Source organism: Stegostoma tigrinum, chromosome 41, assembly GCF_030684315.1.
Source record: "Stegostoma tigrinum isolate sSteTig4 chromosome 41, sSteTig4.hap1, whole genome shotgun sequence".
Lineage (NCBI taxonomy): Eukaryota > Metazoa > Chordata > Chondrichthyes > Orectolobiformes > Stegostomatidae > Stegostoma > Stegostoma tigrinum.
The window spans coordinates 16,942,897-16,956,072 of NC_081394.1; the positions used below are offsets into that span (position 1 = coordinate 16,942,897).

Consider the following 13,176-nt stretch of genomic DNA (forward strand, 5'->3'; position numbering starts at 1 on the left):
CTGTACTGTGCTGTAATGTTATATGTAGTCTATGTAATCTATGTAAGATGCTGGGACTTTTTTCCTGGAGCGTAGGAGGCCGAAGGTTGACCTTATAGAGATTTATAAAATCATGAGAGGCATAGATTACGTGAGTAGCTAAGGTATTTTTCCCAAGTTATGAGAGTCTAAAACTAGGGGCCATAGGTTTAAGGTGAGAGGAGAAAGATTTAAAAGGAAATCAAGGGGCAACTCTTCAACTCAGAGGATGGTGCATGTATGGAATGAGCTGCCAGAGGAGGTGGTGGAAGCAAGTTCAATTACAATATTTCAAAAACACAGGAATATGTACATGAGTAGGAAATGTTTAGAGAGATATGGGCCAAACACAGGCAAACGGAACTAGTTGGAGACCTGGTCTGCATGGACAAGTTGGGCTGAAGGGCCTGTTTCCCTGCAGTATGACTCTATGATATCATTTTCACAATTCAATCATGGTGAGAAATTCAAATGCATGGTGAATTTTGTTTCGTAATTATTGGTTTTGTCTCAGATTTTGTATACCATGCTCTGTGGATGCACATACATAACTAAGCCTATTATTATAAGTTTGGCAGAATCCAGGAGAACAAGATCTCATAGCAAGGGGAGGAGGTATCTCTATCTGTCAAGCATTGCAATAGTAATATTTCCCCTGCATTCCAAACTTGGCACTTACATCTCTTGCGCCCTACACTCCACCTTGCTACATCAGGTGTGCCCAAAACAGATTCACTATGTGCAGCCTGCCCTTACATTTCTCGATGATTGCCACAAGGCATTGAAGAGAGCTAATGGAATGCTGGCCTTTCTATCTGGAGGATTAGAGTACAAGGTCAAATAAGGTATGTTGCAGTTATACAAAACCTTGGTTTGACCACTCTTGGAGCAAATCTGGGCACCACACCTTAAGATGCATAGATTGGCCTTGGAGGGAGTACAATGTAGGTTTACAAGAATGATACCTGGGCTGGGGGGGTTAAATTATGAAGAGAGATTCTACAAATTAGGCCTTTCTCTAGCATTTAGAAAGTTAAGGGGTGATCAGAATTCTTCAAGACATTTATGAGAAAAGACAGAGCAGATAAAGATAAACTATTTCCATTGGTTGGTGATTCTAGGACTGGGGAGGGCATAGTCTGAGAATTAGGGCCAGACCATTCAGGAGAGATGTTAGGAAGCACTTCAACACACAAAGAGTGATCAAGATGTGGAAGTCTCTTTCACAAACAGCAGAGGTTTCTGTTAGTTTTAAATCTGAGAAAGGTCAATGTTTGTTCAGCAATGATATTAAAGGGTACTAGGATGTTGATAGCAGAAGGAGCCAATTCAGTGATACCAGTGAACATCAAAAGGCCTGTGGTTAGATTTTCTCTTCTTGGAGATGTTCATTGTCTGGTATATGTGTGGCATGGACATTACTTAAAACATGTGAATAAACCCTTACCTGAACAAATAACAGAAGCAGTGTATCCCAAACTGCAATGGTCTCCTTCCATTGAAGTTGCTTGACATTGGATGAGGTTGGACTCAGTTCCTTTACATTTGACTGTATATGACCAGAAGTCTCCAGGCTCCATGCCAAAATGGGCACCCCCTGGAGCAGATCTGGCTTGCCCACAGCCCAGTTGACGGCAAACGACATTGGCATCATCTATGTCCCAACCATTGTCACAGATGGCTTTCCAGCTGTTGTTATAATAGACTTCAACTCTCCCAGAACACTTGTCCGTCCCATTCATGAATCGCAGTGAAATCGGATCTAAAGGAGGGAAGTGTATTTAAGATAATTGAAGATATTTAAGATACACCGTATAGAGCACTTCCACTGGTTAGCGATTCTAGAACTAGGGAGGGGTAGTCTGAGAATTAGGACCAGTAGAAATGTTAGGAAGCACTTCTACACACAAAGGGTGGGACAGATTTGGAACTTCCTTCCACAAATGGCAGTGGATGCCGGATCAGTTGTTAGTTTTAAATCTGAGAGAGATCATTTTTTGTTAAGCAAAGGTATTAAGTGAATTAAGGATCAAAGGCAGGCCTATGGAGTTAGACCACAAATCAGTTATTGAATGGCAGCGCAGGCTTGAGGGGCTGAATGGCCGACTCCAGATCCCATAAATATTTTCCCTTTAGTGAAAGAGGCATTTTGAGAGAAGCAAGGGAGAATCATCAACATTTTTTAGCCTCTGATTTGCTGTTCAGTTGTTTGAACATTGAGACTGAGGCAGTTTGAATGAAATTTTTAAAAAGTCTGGAATTAAAAGTCTTTTGACAACCAGGGAAAAGCCTTCCTGAGGTAATAGCTTTGTGGTATTATCACTGAACTGTTAATTCAGAGACCCAGGCAATGTTCAGAGGACCTGGATTCAAATTGGCAGATGGTGGTATTTGAATTCAATAAAAATCTGGAATTAAGAATCTAATGATGACCATGAAATCATTTCTGATTGTTGGAAAAATCTGGTTCACTAATGCCCTTCAGGGGAGGAAATCTGCCATCCTTACCTGGTCTGGCTTATATGTGGCTCCAGACTCAACAGCAATGTTGTTGACTCTTAATTGCTCTCTGGGGCAGTAAGGGTCAGGAATAAATGCTGGACAAAGTGCACATCTGGTAAATGAATTTAAAAATAAAATACGCCATTGCCCGTCCTAACATTCTCCTGTGCATGTTGATGCAGGTCAGTTTAATCTCGGAAAATTCTGTGCTGTTGTACAACAAGTGAATTTTCTGTCTGTATGGCTACACGCAATAGCAAAATGAGGTTTTCTGTGCTTGTGCATGCAAAGTTAGGCTGGTTTTTGCTTTTCAATGGCAAGAATGAGGGGTGAGGCACTAACATTAGGGACCACTGGTGTTACCCTCTTATCTAAATTCCTCTGATTTCTCAAAGTCATCGATTCAGCAAGTCTATGATAGTACCTCGGGCTTGCACTGTCGCAACAAATCTCTTCACTGATTGAGCACAATTCAAAGATAACATGGGAACCAATTGCACCACATGTACTTTGTGGGTGGCACGGCGGCTCAGTGGTTAGCGCTGCTGCCTCACAGCACCAGGAGCCCAGGTTTGATTCCCCCTTGGGTGACTCTGTGCACAGAGTTTGCACATTCTTCTTGTATCTGTGTGGGTTTTCTCCAGGTGCTCCGGTTTCCTCCAAAGATGCACAGGCTGGGTGGATCAGCCATGCTAAATTGTCCTGTAGTGCCCAGGGATGTGTAGTTTAGGTGGGTTATAGGGGGATGGGTCAAGTAGACACTTCAGCCCCTCAAACCTACCCCACCATTCAACAAGACTCTCCCCCATCACAGGAAGTAGTTTCTGTCCCTCTGACCTATTAAATCCTTTAATCACTTTAAAGAACTCAAATCAGGTAACGTCTTAATCTACTATATACAAGTCAGTGCGACTGGGTGGGATGCTCCAAGGCATGGTGTGGACTTGTTGGGCCAAATGGCCTGCTTCCACACTGTAGGGATTCTATGATTGTTAAAGGTTGCTAAATTCTCTTCCACTAAGCCACAGGGTCAACAATGAGGGGGAGTAATAATTTTCAAGTGATGTTTGGAGGTGATTTGAGAGGAAGGAAATTTACCCAGAGGGAGGATGGGTGTCTGGAGAGCACTGCCCGAGAGGTTATTTGAGGCAGGAAATCTCCCAACCTTCAAAAAATACTTGGATGAGCACTCAAAGTGTCATAACCATTCAATGCTGTGCAGCTAGTGGACGAAAGCGGGAAATTGTAGGAAAGGTTGGCTCAGAATAGATCTGATGAAGGACTCTATGTACTCTAAATTGTTACAGGTGGGGAATTTGACATTTTCATAGCACCCAGCACTTCACTGCATGAGTAAGGTCCCATATGGTACACTGGTTAGTAAGTTAAGGTTACATGGGATCTAGGGAGAAAGGCCAATTGGATACAAAATTGGCTTGACAGCAGAAGACAGGTGGTGGTGGAGAGTTGGTATTTGAACTGGAGGCCTGTGACCAGTGGTGTGCTGCAAGGATTGGTTCTTGGTCCCTGGTTCTTTGTCATTTATACTTACAATTTGGATGAGAATTTAGGAGGCATGGTTAGTAAGTTTGCAGACGACACCGAAATTGGTGGCACAGCGGACAGTGAAGAAGATTATCTAAGAGTGCAAGGGGACCTTCATCACCTGAGCCAATGGGGTGAGGGGTGGTGGATGGAGTTTAATTTTGATAAGTGTGAAGTGTTGCATTTGGTAAGTCAAATCAGAACAGGACTTGCACAGCTCATGGTAGGGCCCTAGGGAGTTTTGTTGAATAGAGAGTGCAGGTATATAGTTCCTTGAAAATGGTATTACAGGTGGAGAGGGTGGTTAAGAAGGTATTAGATTGGATTCCCTACAGTGTGGAAACAGGCCCTTTGGCCCAACAAGTTCACACCGCCGCTTGAAGCATCTCACCCAGACCCATCCCCCATAATCCACACACCCCTGAACACGAGGGCAATTTAGCATGGCCGATCCACCTAGCCTGCATATCTTTGGACTGTGGGAGGAAACGGGAGCACCAGAGGAAACCCACGCAAACACGGGTAGAATGTGCAAACTCCACACAGACAGTCGCCTGAGGCTGGAATCGAATGCGGGTCCCTGGTGCTGTGAGGCTGTAGTGCTAACCACTGAGCCACCGTGCTGCCCTAACTATACTTGCCTTATATAATGAATGTAAGAGTTGGGACATCATGTCACAGCAGTAGAGTGCATTGGTGAGGCCATTTTCTGAATAAAGTGTATAATTCTGGCCAATCTGCTAGTAGGAGGATGTTGTTAAACTGAAAAGGGTGCAGAAAACACTTACAAGGATGTTGCCAGGACTGGAAGGTATGAGTTGTAAGGAGAGGTGACTGTATAGAGTATTATAAAATCACTAGGGGCATAGATACGGCAAGGTCTTTTCCCCAGGGCCAGGGAGTGCAAAACGACAGGGTACAGGTTTAAGGTGAGGTGAAAAATTTAAAGAAGACCTGAGTGGTAACTTTTTCATGCAGAGCGTGGCGCTCGTTTGGAACGAGCTGCCAGACGAAATGGTAGAGGCGGGGACAATCATAACATTTAAAAGACATCTGGATGGGCACGTGGTTAGGAAAGATTTAGAAGGATATGGGCCAAGCACAGGTAAAGGGGGCTAGTTCAGTCCAGGAAATCTGGTCGATATGGATGAGTTGGCCAAAGGGCCTGTTTTTGTGCTCTATGACTCTGACTCTATAATTATGCAAGCATGCATGTACTTATGAATCATCAACACAATTTTCTGCATTTTTTTTTCCTTGAAGTTAACTTAATGACATTTATGAGGAAAGAACAAAAAACACAAAGCTCACCTAAGCAAATAACAGATGCTGCCTCTTCTGCGTGGCAGTTGTGTTTTCCACCTGGGCTTGATGGACACTGGAATAAGTTCAACTCATGTCCTTTACACTCAATGTCGTCCAACCAGAACATTCCAGTGGCTTCTCCAAACTGAGCACTCCCAGGAGCTGAACTGGCTGGTCCACAGCCCATTTGCTTACAAGCAACGTTTGCATCTTCTATGTCCCACTCATCATCACAAACTGCTCCCCAAATGTCTTTGTAATTAAGTTCAACTCTTCCAGAACATGGATCTGTCCCATTCACCAACCGCATCTGAATCAAATCTATTATTAAATTGGAAATGGTACAGAAAGGGTTTACCAAGATGTTATTGAAACTAGAGGGTTTGAGTTATGAAGAAAGGCTGGATAGGCTGGGACTGTTTTCCCGAGAATGCAGAAGGTTGAGGGGTGACCTTCTTGAGGTTTATGGATAAGGTGATTGATAAAAGTCTTTTCTCTGTAGTTGGAGAGTTCAAAATTAGAGGGCATGGATTTAAGGTGAGAGGGGAAAAATTTAGAAGGGACCTGAGGGGCAACATTTTCACAAAAGGTGGTGTGTACATGGAACAAGCTTCCAAAGGAAGTGATAAATGCACATTCATCCACATTGGTTTACCTGGCAACATCAAAGCAGACCTCTGGTTTCTGTAGGAGTGTGGGATACCACACCCAAGCAGCTACAAGAAACAATTGAGCTTAAGAGCCAACAGGCCTTCAATTTGGTCAGGGGGAAAGGATGTGAATTGTGTTGTGAGGAGGCAACTTCACTAACTTCAAAGTTCAGGGTGGTGGGCGAGCACTTCCTAAAGTGATAGGTACAACATTTAAAAAACGTTTGGATTGGGGCATGAATAGGAAATTTTATATGGATATGGGCAAAATGCAGGCAAATGGGACTAGTTTAGTTTGGGAATCTTGGGCAGCATAAATGATTTGGACTGAAGGGTCTGTTTCCATGTTATAGGACTCTATGGCTCTAAGAATCTAAAAGGAGTAGCTAACCAGTGGAGGTGACCTATTCGGTATACCAGTGGCCCTTTGTCAAGTGCTGTTCAGGAGGCTGCTAAATAACATAAGAGCCCATGATATTAGGGGCAAGTTACTGGCATGGATAGAGGACTGGCTGACTGGTAGAACACAGAGAGTAGTGATAAAGGGGTCTTTTTTCAGGAAGGCAGCCAGTGATTAGTGGGTCAATGTTGGGACCACGCCTATTCACTTTATACATTCCTGATTGGACGAAGAAACTGACGGCATTGTTGCTCAGTCTGCAGTTTGCACAATGATAGATGGGAAAGGTACTGTTGAGGAAGCAGGGACATTGCAAAAAGATTTAGACAGACTAGAAGTGGCAGATGGAATACAGTGTGGGAAAGTGTAAGGTTATGCACATTGGTAGGAAAAATTAAAGCGTAGTCTATTTTGGAATTCTTAAGCACAAAGGGACTTGGGAGTCAGAGTTCAGGATTCTCTTCAGGTTAATGGGCAGATTCAGTTGGCAGTTAGGAAGGCAACTGCAATGTTAGCATTCATTTTGAGATGGTTAGAATACAAGAGAAGAAATGTCCTGCTGAAGCTGTATAAGGCTCTGGTCAGACCACATTTGGAATATTGTGAGCAGTTTTGCGCCTTGTAACTGAAGAAGGATGTGCTGGGCTTGGAGGGGTCCGGGGGCGGGGTGGGGTGGCATGGTGGGGGTTACAAGAAAGATCCTGGGGATGAGGAACTTGTCATATGAGGAGAGGTTGAGGACTCTGGGTCTATACTCCATGGAGTTTAAAAGGATGTGGGGGAATCTGATCGAAACTTAGAGAATGCTGAGAGACCTGGATACAGTCGACATGGAGAAAATGTTTCCACTGGTAGGAGAGGCTAGGACCCACGCGCACAGCGTCAGAGAGAAGGGATTTACAGCGCATTCCAATTACCTACCATTTTCAGTTTAAAAAAATCTTGCTCCGCACATCTCCTTTGAATTTTCCCCCCTCACTTTAAACCTAAATCTCCTAGTATTTGACATTTTCTCCTTTTAGAACTGAAACGAGGAGGAATTCCTTCAGCTAGAGGAGGGTGAATCTGTGGAAAGCATTGTCACAAAAGGCTGTGGATTCCAAGTTGTGCGCTTAAGACAGAGATTAATAGTTCTTTATTAGTCAGGGGATCAAAGATTACAGTGAGAAGGCAGGAGAATGGAGTTTAGAGACATATCAATGAGAAGCATATGCAATGTTGGCATTTATTTTGAGACAGCTTGAACATAAAAGCAGGCATGTACTACTGAGGCTTTATAAGCCCCTGGTCAGGCCACATTTGGAGTATTGCGTGCAGTCCCATATCTCAGGAAGGATGGACTGGCCTTGCAGTGGGCTCAGAGGAGGTTCACGAGAATGGTCCCAGGAATGAGAAGCATAACACATTTGGAACAGCTGAAGACGATGGGACTGCATTCATTGAAGTTTAGAAGGATGAGGGGAGATCTAATTGAAACTTACAGAATAGAGAATGGCCTGGACAGACTGGATGTTGGGAAGATGTTTCCATTGGGTGGAGCGACTAGGGCCCAAAGACAGAGCCTTAGAGTAAACAGAAGACCTTTTAGAATGGAGATAAGGAGAAGCTTCTTTAGCCAGAGAGTGGTGAATCATGGAATTCACTGCCACAGAAGGCCATGGAGGCCAGGTCATTGAGTGCATTTAAGCCTGAGATGGAGAGGCTCTTGATAAATTAGGGGATCAATGGTTATGGTGAGAAAGCGGGAGAATGGGATTGAGCCATGATTGAATAGCTTACAATGTGGCCTCCTCTGCACTGGGGAAATATGGCATAGACTGGGTGATTGCTTCGCAGAGCACCTACATTCTTTCTGCAAAAGAAAAATTACTGTTTGTAATTTTTATTAATGACTTGGACGAGGGAATTGAAGGATGGGTCAGCAAGTTTGCAGACGACACAAAGGTCGGAGGTGTCGTTGACAGTGTAGAGGGCTGTTGTAGGCTGCAGCGGGACATTGACAGGATGCAGAGATGGGCTGAGAGGTGGCAGATGGAGTTCAACCTGGATAAATGCGAGGTGATGCATTTTGGAAGGTCGAATTTGAAAGCTGAGTACAGGATTAAGGATAGGATTCTTGGCAGCGTGGAGGAACAGAGGGATCTTGGTGTGCAGATACATAGATCCCTTAAAATGGCCACCCAAGTGGACAGGGTTGTTAAGAAAGCATATGGTGTTTTGGCTTTCATTAACAGGGGGTTTGAGTTTAAGAGTCGTGAGATCTTGTTGCAGCTCTATAAAACTTTGGTTAGACCGCACTTGGAATACTGCGTCCAGTTCTGGGCGCCCTATTATAGGAAAGATGTGGATGCTTTGGAGAGGGTTCAGAGGAGGTTTACCAGGATGCTGCCTGGACTGGAGGGCTTATCTTATGAAGAGAGGTTGACTGAGCTCGGTCTCTTTTCATTGGAGAAAAGGAGGAGGAGAGGGGACCTAATTGAGGTATACAAGATAATGAGAGGCATAGATAGAGTCGATAGCCAGAGACTATTTCCCAGGGCAGAAATGGCTAGCACGAGGGGTCATAGTTTTAAGCTGGTTGGTGGAAAGTATAGAGGGGATGTCAGAGGCAGGTTCTTTACGCAGAGAGTTGTGAGAGCATGGAATGCGTTGCCAGCAGCAGTTGTGGAAGCAAGGTCATTGGGGTCATTTAAGAGACTGCTGGACATGCATATGGTCACAGAAATTTGAGGGTGCATCCATGAGGATCAATGGTCGGCACAACATTGTGGGCTGAAGGGCCTGTTCTGTGCTGTACTGTTCTATGTTCTATGTTCTATGTTCTAAAAAGGGCCCTGATCTTTCAATTGCTTGCCACTTCAACATACCACGGTGTTCACCTGACCAAAATCTTTGTCTCAGGCTTGCTGCAGTGTTCCAACAAAGCTCAGCACAAGCTAGAAGAGAAACATCTCATTTTCTGCTTGGGAACTCTGCCACCTTCTGCACTCAATACAGAGTTCAACAATTTTAGGGCATGAGGCACCTACTCCCATTTCCATGGCCCAATCCCCAGAAACCAGGCCTTGTCATCACATGGGCAGCTACCACTAACAACTCATTGCAGTCCCCATTAGCAACAATTCAAAACGGGCCGATCGTTACATAGTTTTTGTCTGCCCAACAATTTTTCTCTTGATGCAATGGTCAAGGAAGTACACCAATGCCTCTACCTCCCCAGGGACTAAGGAGATTTGGCATGTCCACAAAGAATCTTACCAATTTTTATAGACACACCACAGAAAGCATCTTATCTGGATGCATCACAGCTTATATGGTACCTGATTTTCCCAAGACCACAAGAAACTACGTAGAGTCATGAACACAGCCCAGTCCATCACACAAACTAGCCTTCCTTCCATTTACTCCATCAATACATTCTGCTGCCTTGGGAAGGCAGCGAACATAATAAAAAACCCCTCCCACACCAGTCACACTCTCTTCCACCCTCTTCTGTCAGGCAGAAGACACATCAAGTTTGTATATATGTACGAACAGATTCAAGAACAGCCTGTTTTCCGCTGGTATCCGACTTATGTATGGACTTCTCAAATGGTAACATCTCTTTCTGAATCTTCTGGGTGGCTGTAACACCGTAGTCTGCACTCTGTCCTGCTGCCTTAATGTACTTTGTATGGTATGGTCTGCCTGTACAGCATGCAAAGCAACACTTTTCACTGTATCTTGGTACATTTGACAGCAATAAATAGGAAAAGTTCTGAACAGGAGTTCATCTGACCCAAAACATTAACTCTGCTCTCTCTCCACAAATACTGCCAGACACGCTGAGATTTTTCTGGCATTTTAAAATTTTGTTTATAATGTTACAAAGTGACAAAGTTTGTTTCCTGATTGTGAGGTCACAGAGATCAGGTCACTGGGGACGGTTTGATAGGATTGATGAATTGCAATGGGTGGACAATGTGCTGCTGCTATTCATGCACCCTTGCTTACCTGTGACGACCACAATTACAGAGTCACTGCTGCTTGAATTCAGAGGCTTTCCTGAGCTGTTTGTTTGATAGTGGCATGTATAGTTCCCACCATGGCTCAGATCCGCATCGTGGATGAAGAAGATCACACTGTAAGCCCCTTCTGGAGCAGTTTGAGAGGCACTGAAGGAACTGTCCCCAGTTTTCTTCAAATAAAATGTACTGCCCGCATAATAATTGTGAGCTGTACACTTTAATTGGATTGTCTCCTTTGTTGTGAAGATTTCACGTTTCATTTCAAGTGACAAAATGGGCTTTGGTGGGTGATCTGCAGACAAATTTAAAAAATGACACTGGCATTATCATAGAATCCCTACAGTGTGGAAACAGGCTTTTCGGCCCAACAAGTCCACACCAACCTACAGAGCTTCCCATCCAGACCCATCCACCTAATCTACACATCCCTGAACACTATGGGCAATTTGGCATGGTCAATCCACCCAGCCTCACAGCTTTGGACTATGGGAGGAAACCACAGCACCCAGAGAAAACACGCACAGACATGGGGGCAATGTGCAAACTCTACACAGTTAGTCACCTGTGGGTGGAATTGAACCTGGGTCCCTGGCGCTGTGAGGCAGCAGTGCAGCCATCCACAGTGGAGCACTTTACTGGGCTGACTCCTTTTCCACGTACTGTCGACACAGGAGTAGGTCATTCAGCACCCCCATGTCTGTTATGCTGTGCATTGAGATCCTGGCTGTGACCTGCCTTTGGTCCCCTATCCCCTTAATATCTTTGCTTAAGAAAAATGCATTTCTTTCAGATTAAAGTTAATAACGGATCTAGCATCCACTGCCATTTGTAGAAGACAGTTTCAAACCTTTACCGCCCTTTGTGTGTAGAAGCATTTCCTAACAACTCTCCCGAATGGTCTGGCCCTCACTTGCAGACTGCGGCCTCACTAGTTGTAGAATCCCCAACTAATGGAAATAGTTTATCTTTTTCAATCCCGTGATTTCCTATTAATATCTTTGGTCAGATCACTATTTGACCTTTGAAATTCTAAACAAAGCTCTTAAACATTGAATTCATCCTGTCATTGACTACACTCAAATGGGTGAAGTGACAGGTTGCTGTTTGGAGATAAAGGCAAAGATGAAAAAAAAGTTGAAGCTCAAAAAGTAGATGTTTGACCAAGAAACCTTGTATGTGGTCTCTTGTTCTCCCCCAGTAGTCCATGGATGCAGTTCAAGGTGTAAGTTTCACTTCCTGATGTGACTGCGCCAAGTGCATAACTTTTAAATTTCCCACATATCCACTCTTTTGTTTCTAATGTTGGTACAGCATGGTCACAGAGCCTTCAGTCCAACCAGTCCACGTCAAATGTAATCCCAAACTAAACTTGCCCCAGGTGCAGAGCTGGATGAACACAAGCAGCATCAGAGGACCAGGAAAGAAAATTTTCTAAAGATGAGTCCAGACCCGAAACGTCAGCCTTCCTCCTCCTCTGATGCTTCTTGGCCTGCTGTGTTCATCCAGTTTAACACCTTGTTATCTCAGACTCTCCAGCATCAGCAGTTCCTACTATCTCTAAACTAATCCCATCTGCCTGCTCCATTTCCGTCCAAACCTTTCTGATTCATGTACTCATACAAATGCCTTTTAAATCTTGTATTTCTACTCACATCCACCAGTTCCTCAGTTAGTGGTGAAATTTTCTTTACTCTCCAGATAAGTGATCTGAGGACCTTCAATGGAGGAAAGCATGCTGACCACTCAGCAGGCATCATGAAACTTTCACTGAACTTTAGGCTCACAACCTGATTTACTGTGGGATCATCAGATGGCACAGCACAAAATAGGCCCTTCAGCCCATCGGGTCTGTGTCAGCCAAAGCTACACTAAATGGGATCATTGATTGTACAGTATAGAGAAGCCCTTTGATCCATCGAGCCTGTACTCACCAAAGCTAGACTAAATAGTATCATCAATCATATAGTATAGATGGGTCCTTCGGCACACTGAGACTTTACTACCAAAGCTACACTAAATCTACACTAGTCCTGCTTTCCCAGCACTAGGATGATAGCCTTGAATTTTATGACACTTCAAGTATTCATCCAAGTACTTTTTAAAGATTGTGAGGCTTCCTGCCTCAACATCCCTCCCCGGCTGTGCACTTGTCCCCCACCACCCTCTGGGTGAAATAATTGTCAAATTCTCCTCTAAACCTCCTGCCTTTTACTTTCAAATGATGTGCTCTTGTTTTTGACCCTTCAAATCAGGGGAACACATGCTTTGTATTCCCCCTGTCCATTTCACTCATAATCCTTCACAACTCTATCAGGTTCCCCCTCAGCTTTGTGCGCTCTAAAAAAAAACTTGAGCTCATTGAGACTCTCACTTCATCACTGAAATGCTCCGTCCCAGACAATACCATGGTGAATCTCCTCTGCACTCTGTCCAGTGGAATCACATCCTTCCTATAATATGGAGACCAGAATAGCACACGGTGCTCCAGCTGTGACCTCACCAAAGCCTGTACAGCTCTGCCACATGCACGGCATTTATGTCGTGAGGACATTCCATGCAATGAGCTTGGAAGTGGTCAACTGCAGCAGAAAAGAACTCTTTAGAGACCAACATTCAATAAAGTAACATCCTTTGCCTCCTTTCTTCCCATTTATGTGAGCTAAGAAATTACAGAGTCTTGAACACAGCCCAATGCATCATGAAAACCAGCCTTCCACCCATCAACTGGGACTATACTTCTCGCTGCCTC

At 44.2% G+C, this 13,176-nt stretch overlaps 1 protein-coding gene across 4 annotated transcripts in view; it reads right to left on the reverse strand.

Annotated features, from left to right (window-relative positions):
* Positions 1-13,176, reverse strand: part of LOC125448399 (deleted in malignant brain tumors 1 protein-like) — a 142,089-nt gene that overhangs the window by 34,031 nt on the left and 94,882 nt on the right. For all 4 annotated transcript variants that reach the window (XM_059641423.1, XM_059641422.1, XM_048523698.2 and 1 more), the window contains 3 exons: positions 10,414-10,719; positions 5,377-5,691; positions 1,466-1,780 (listed from right to left, as the gene is read on the reverse strand). In XM_059641423.1, coding sequence (XP_059497406.1) covers positions 1,466-1,780; positions 5,377-5,691; positions 10,414-10,719 — 936 coding nt within the window. The remainder of the gene's footprint in view (positions 1-1,465; positions 1,781-5,376; positions 5,692-10,413; positions 10,720-13,176) is intronic.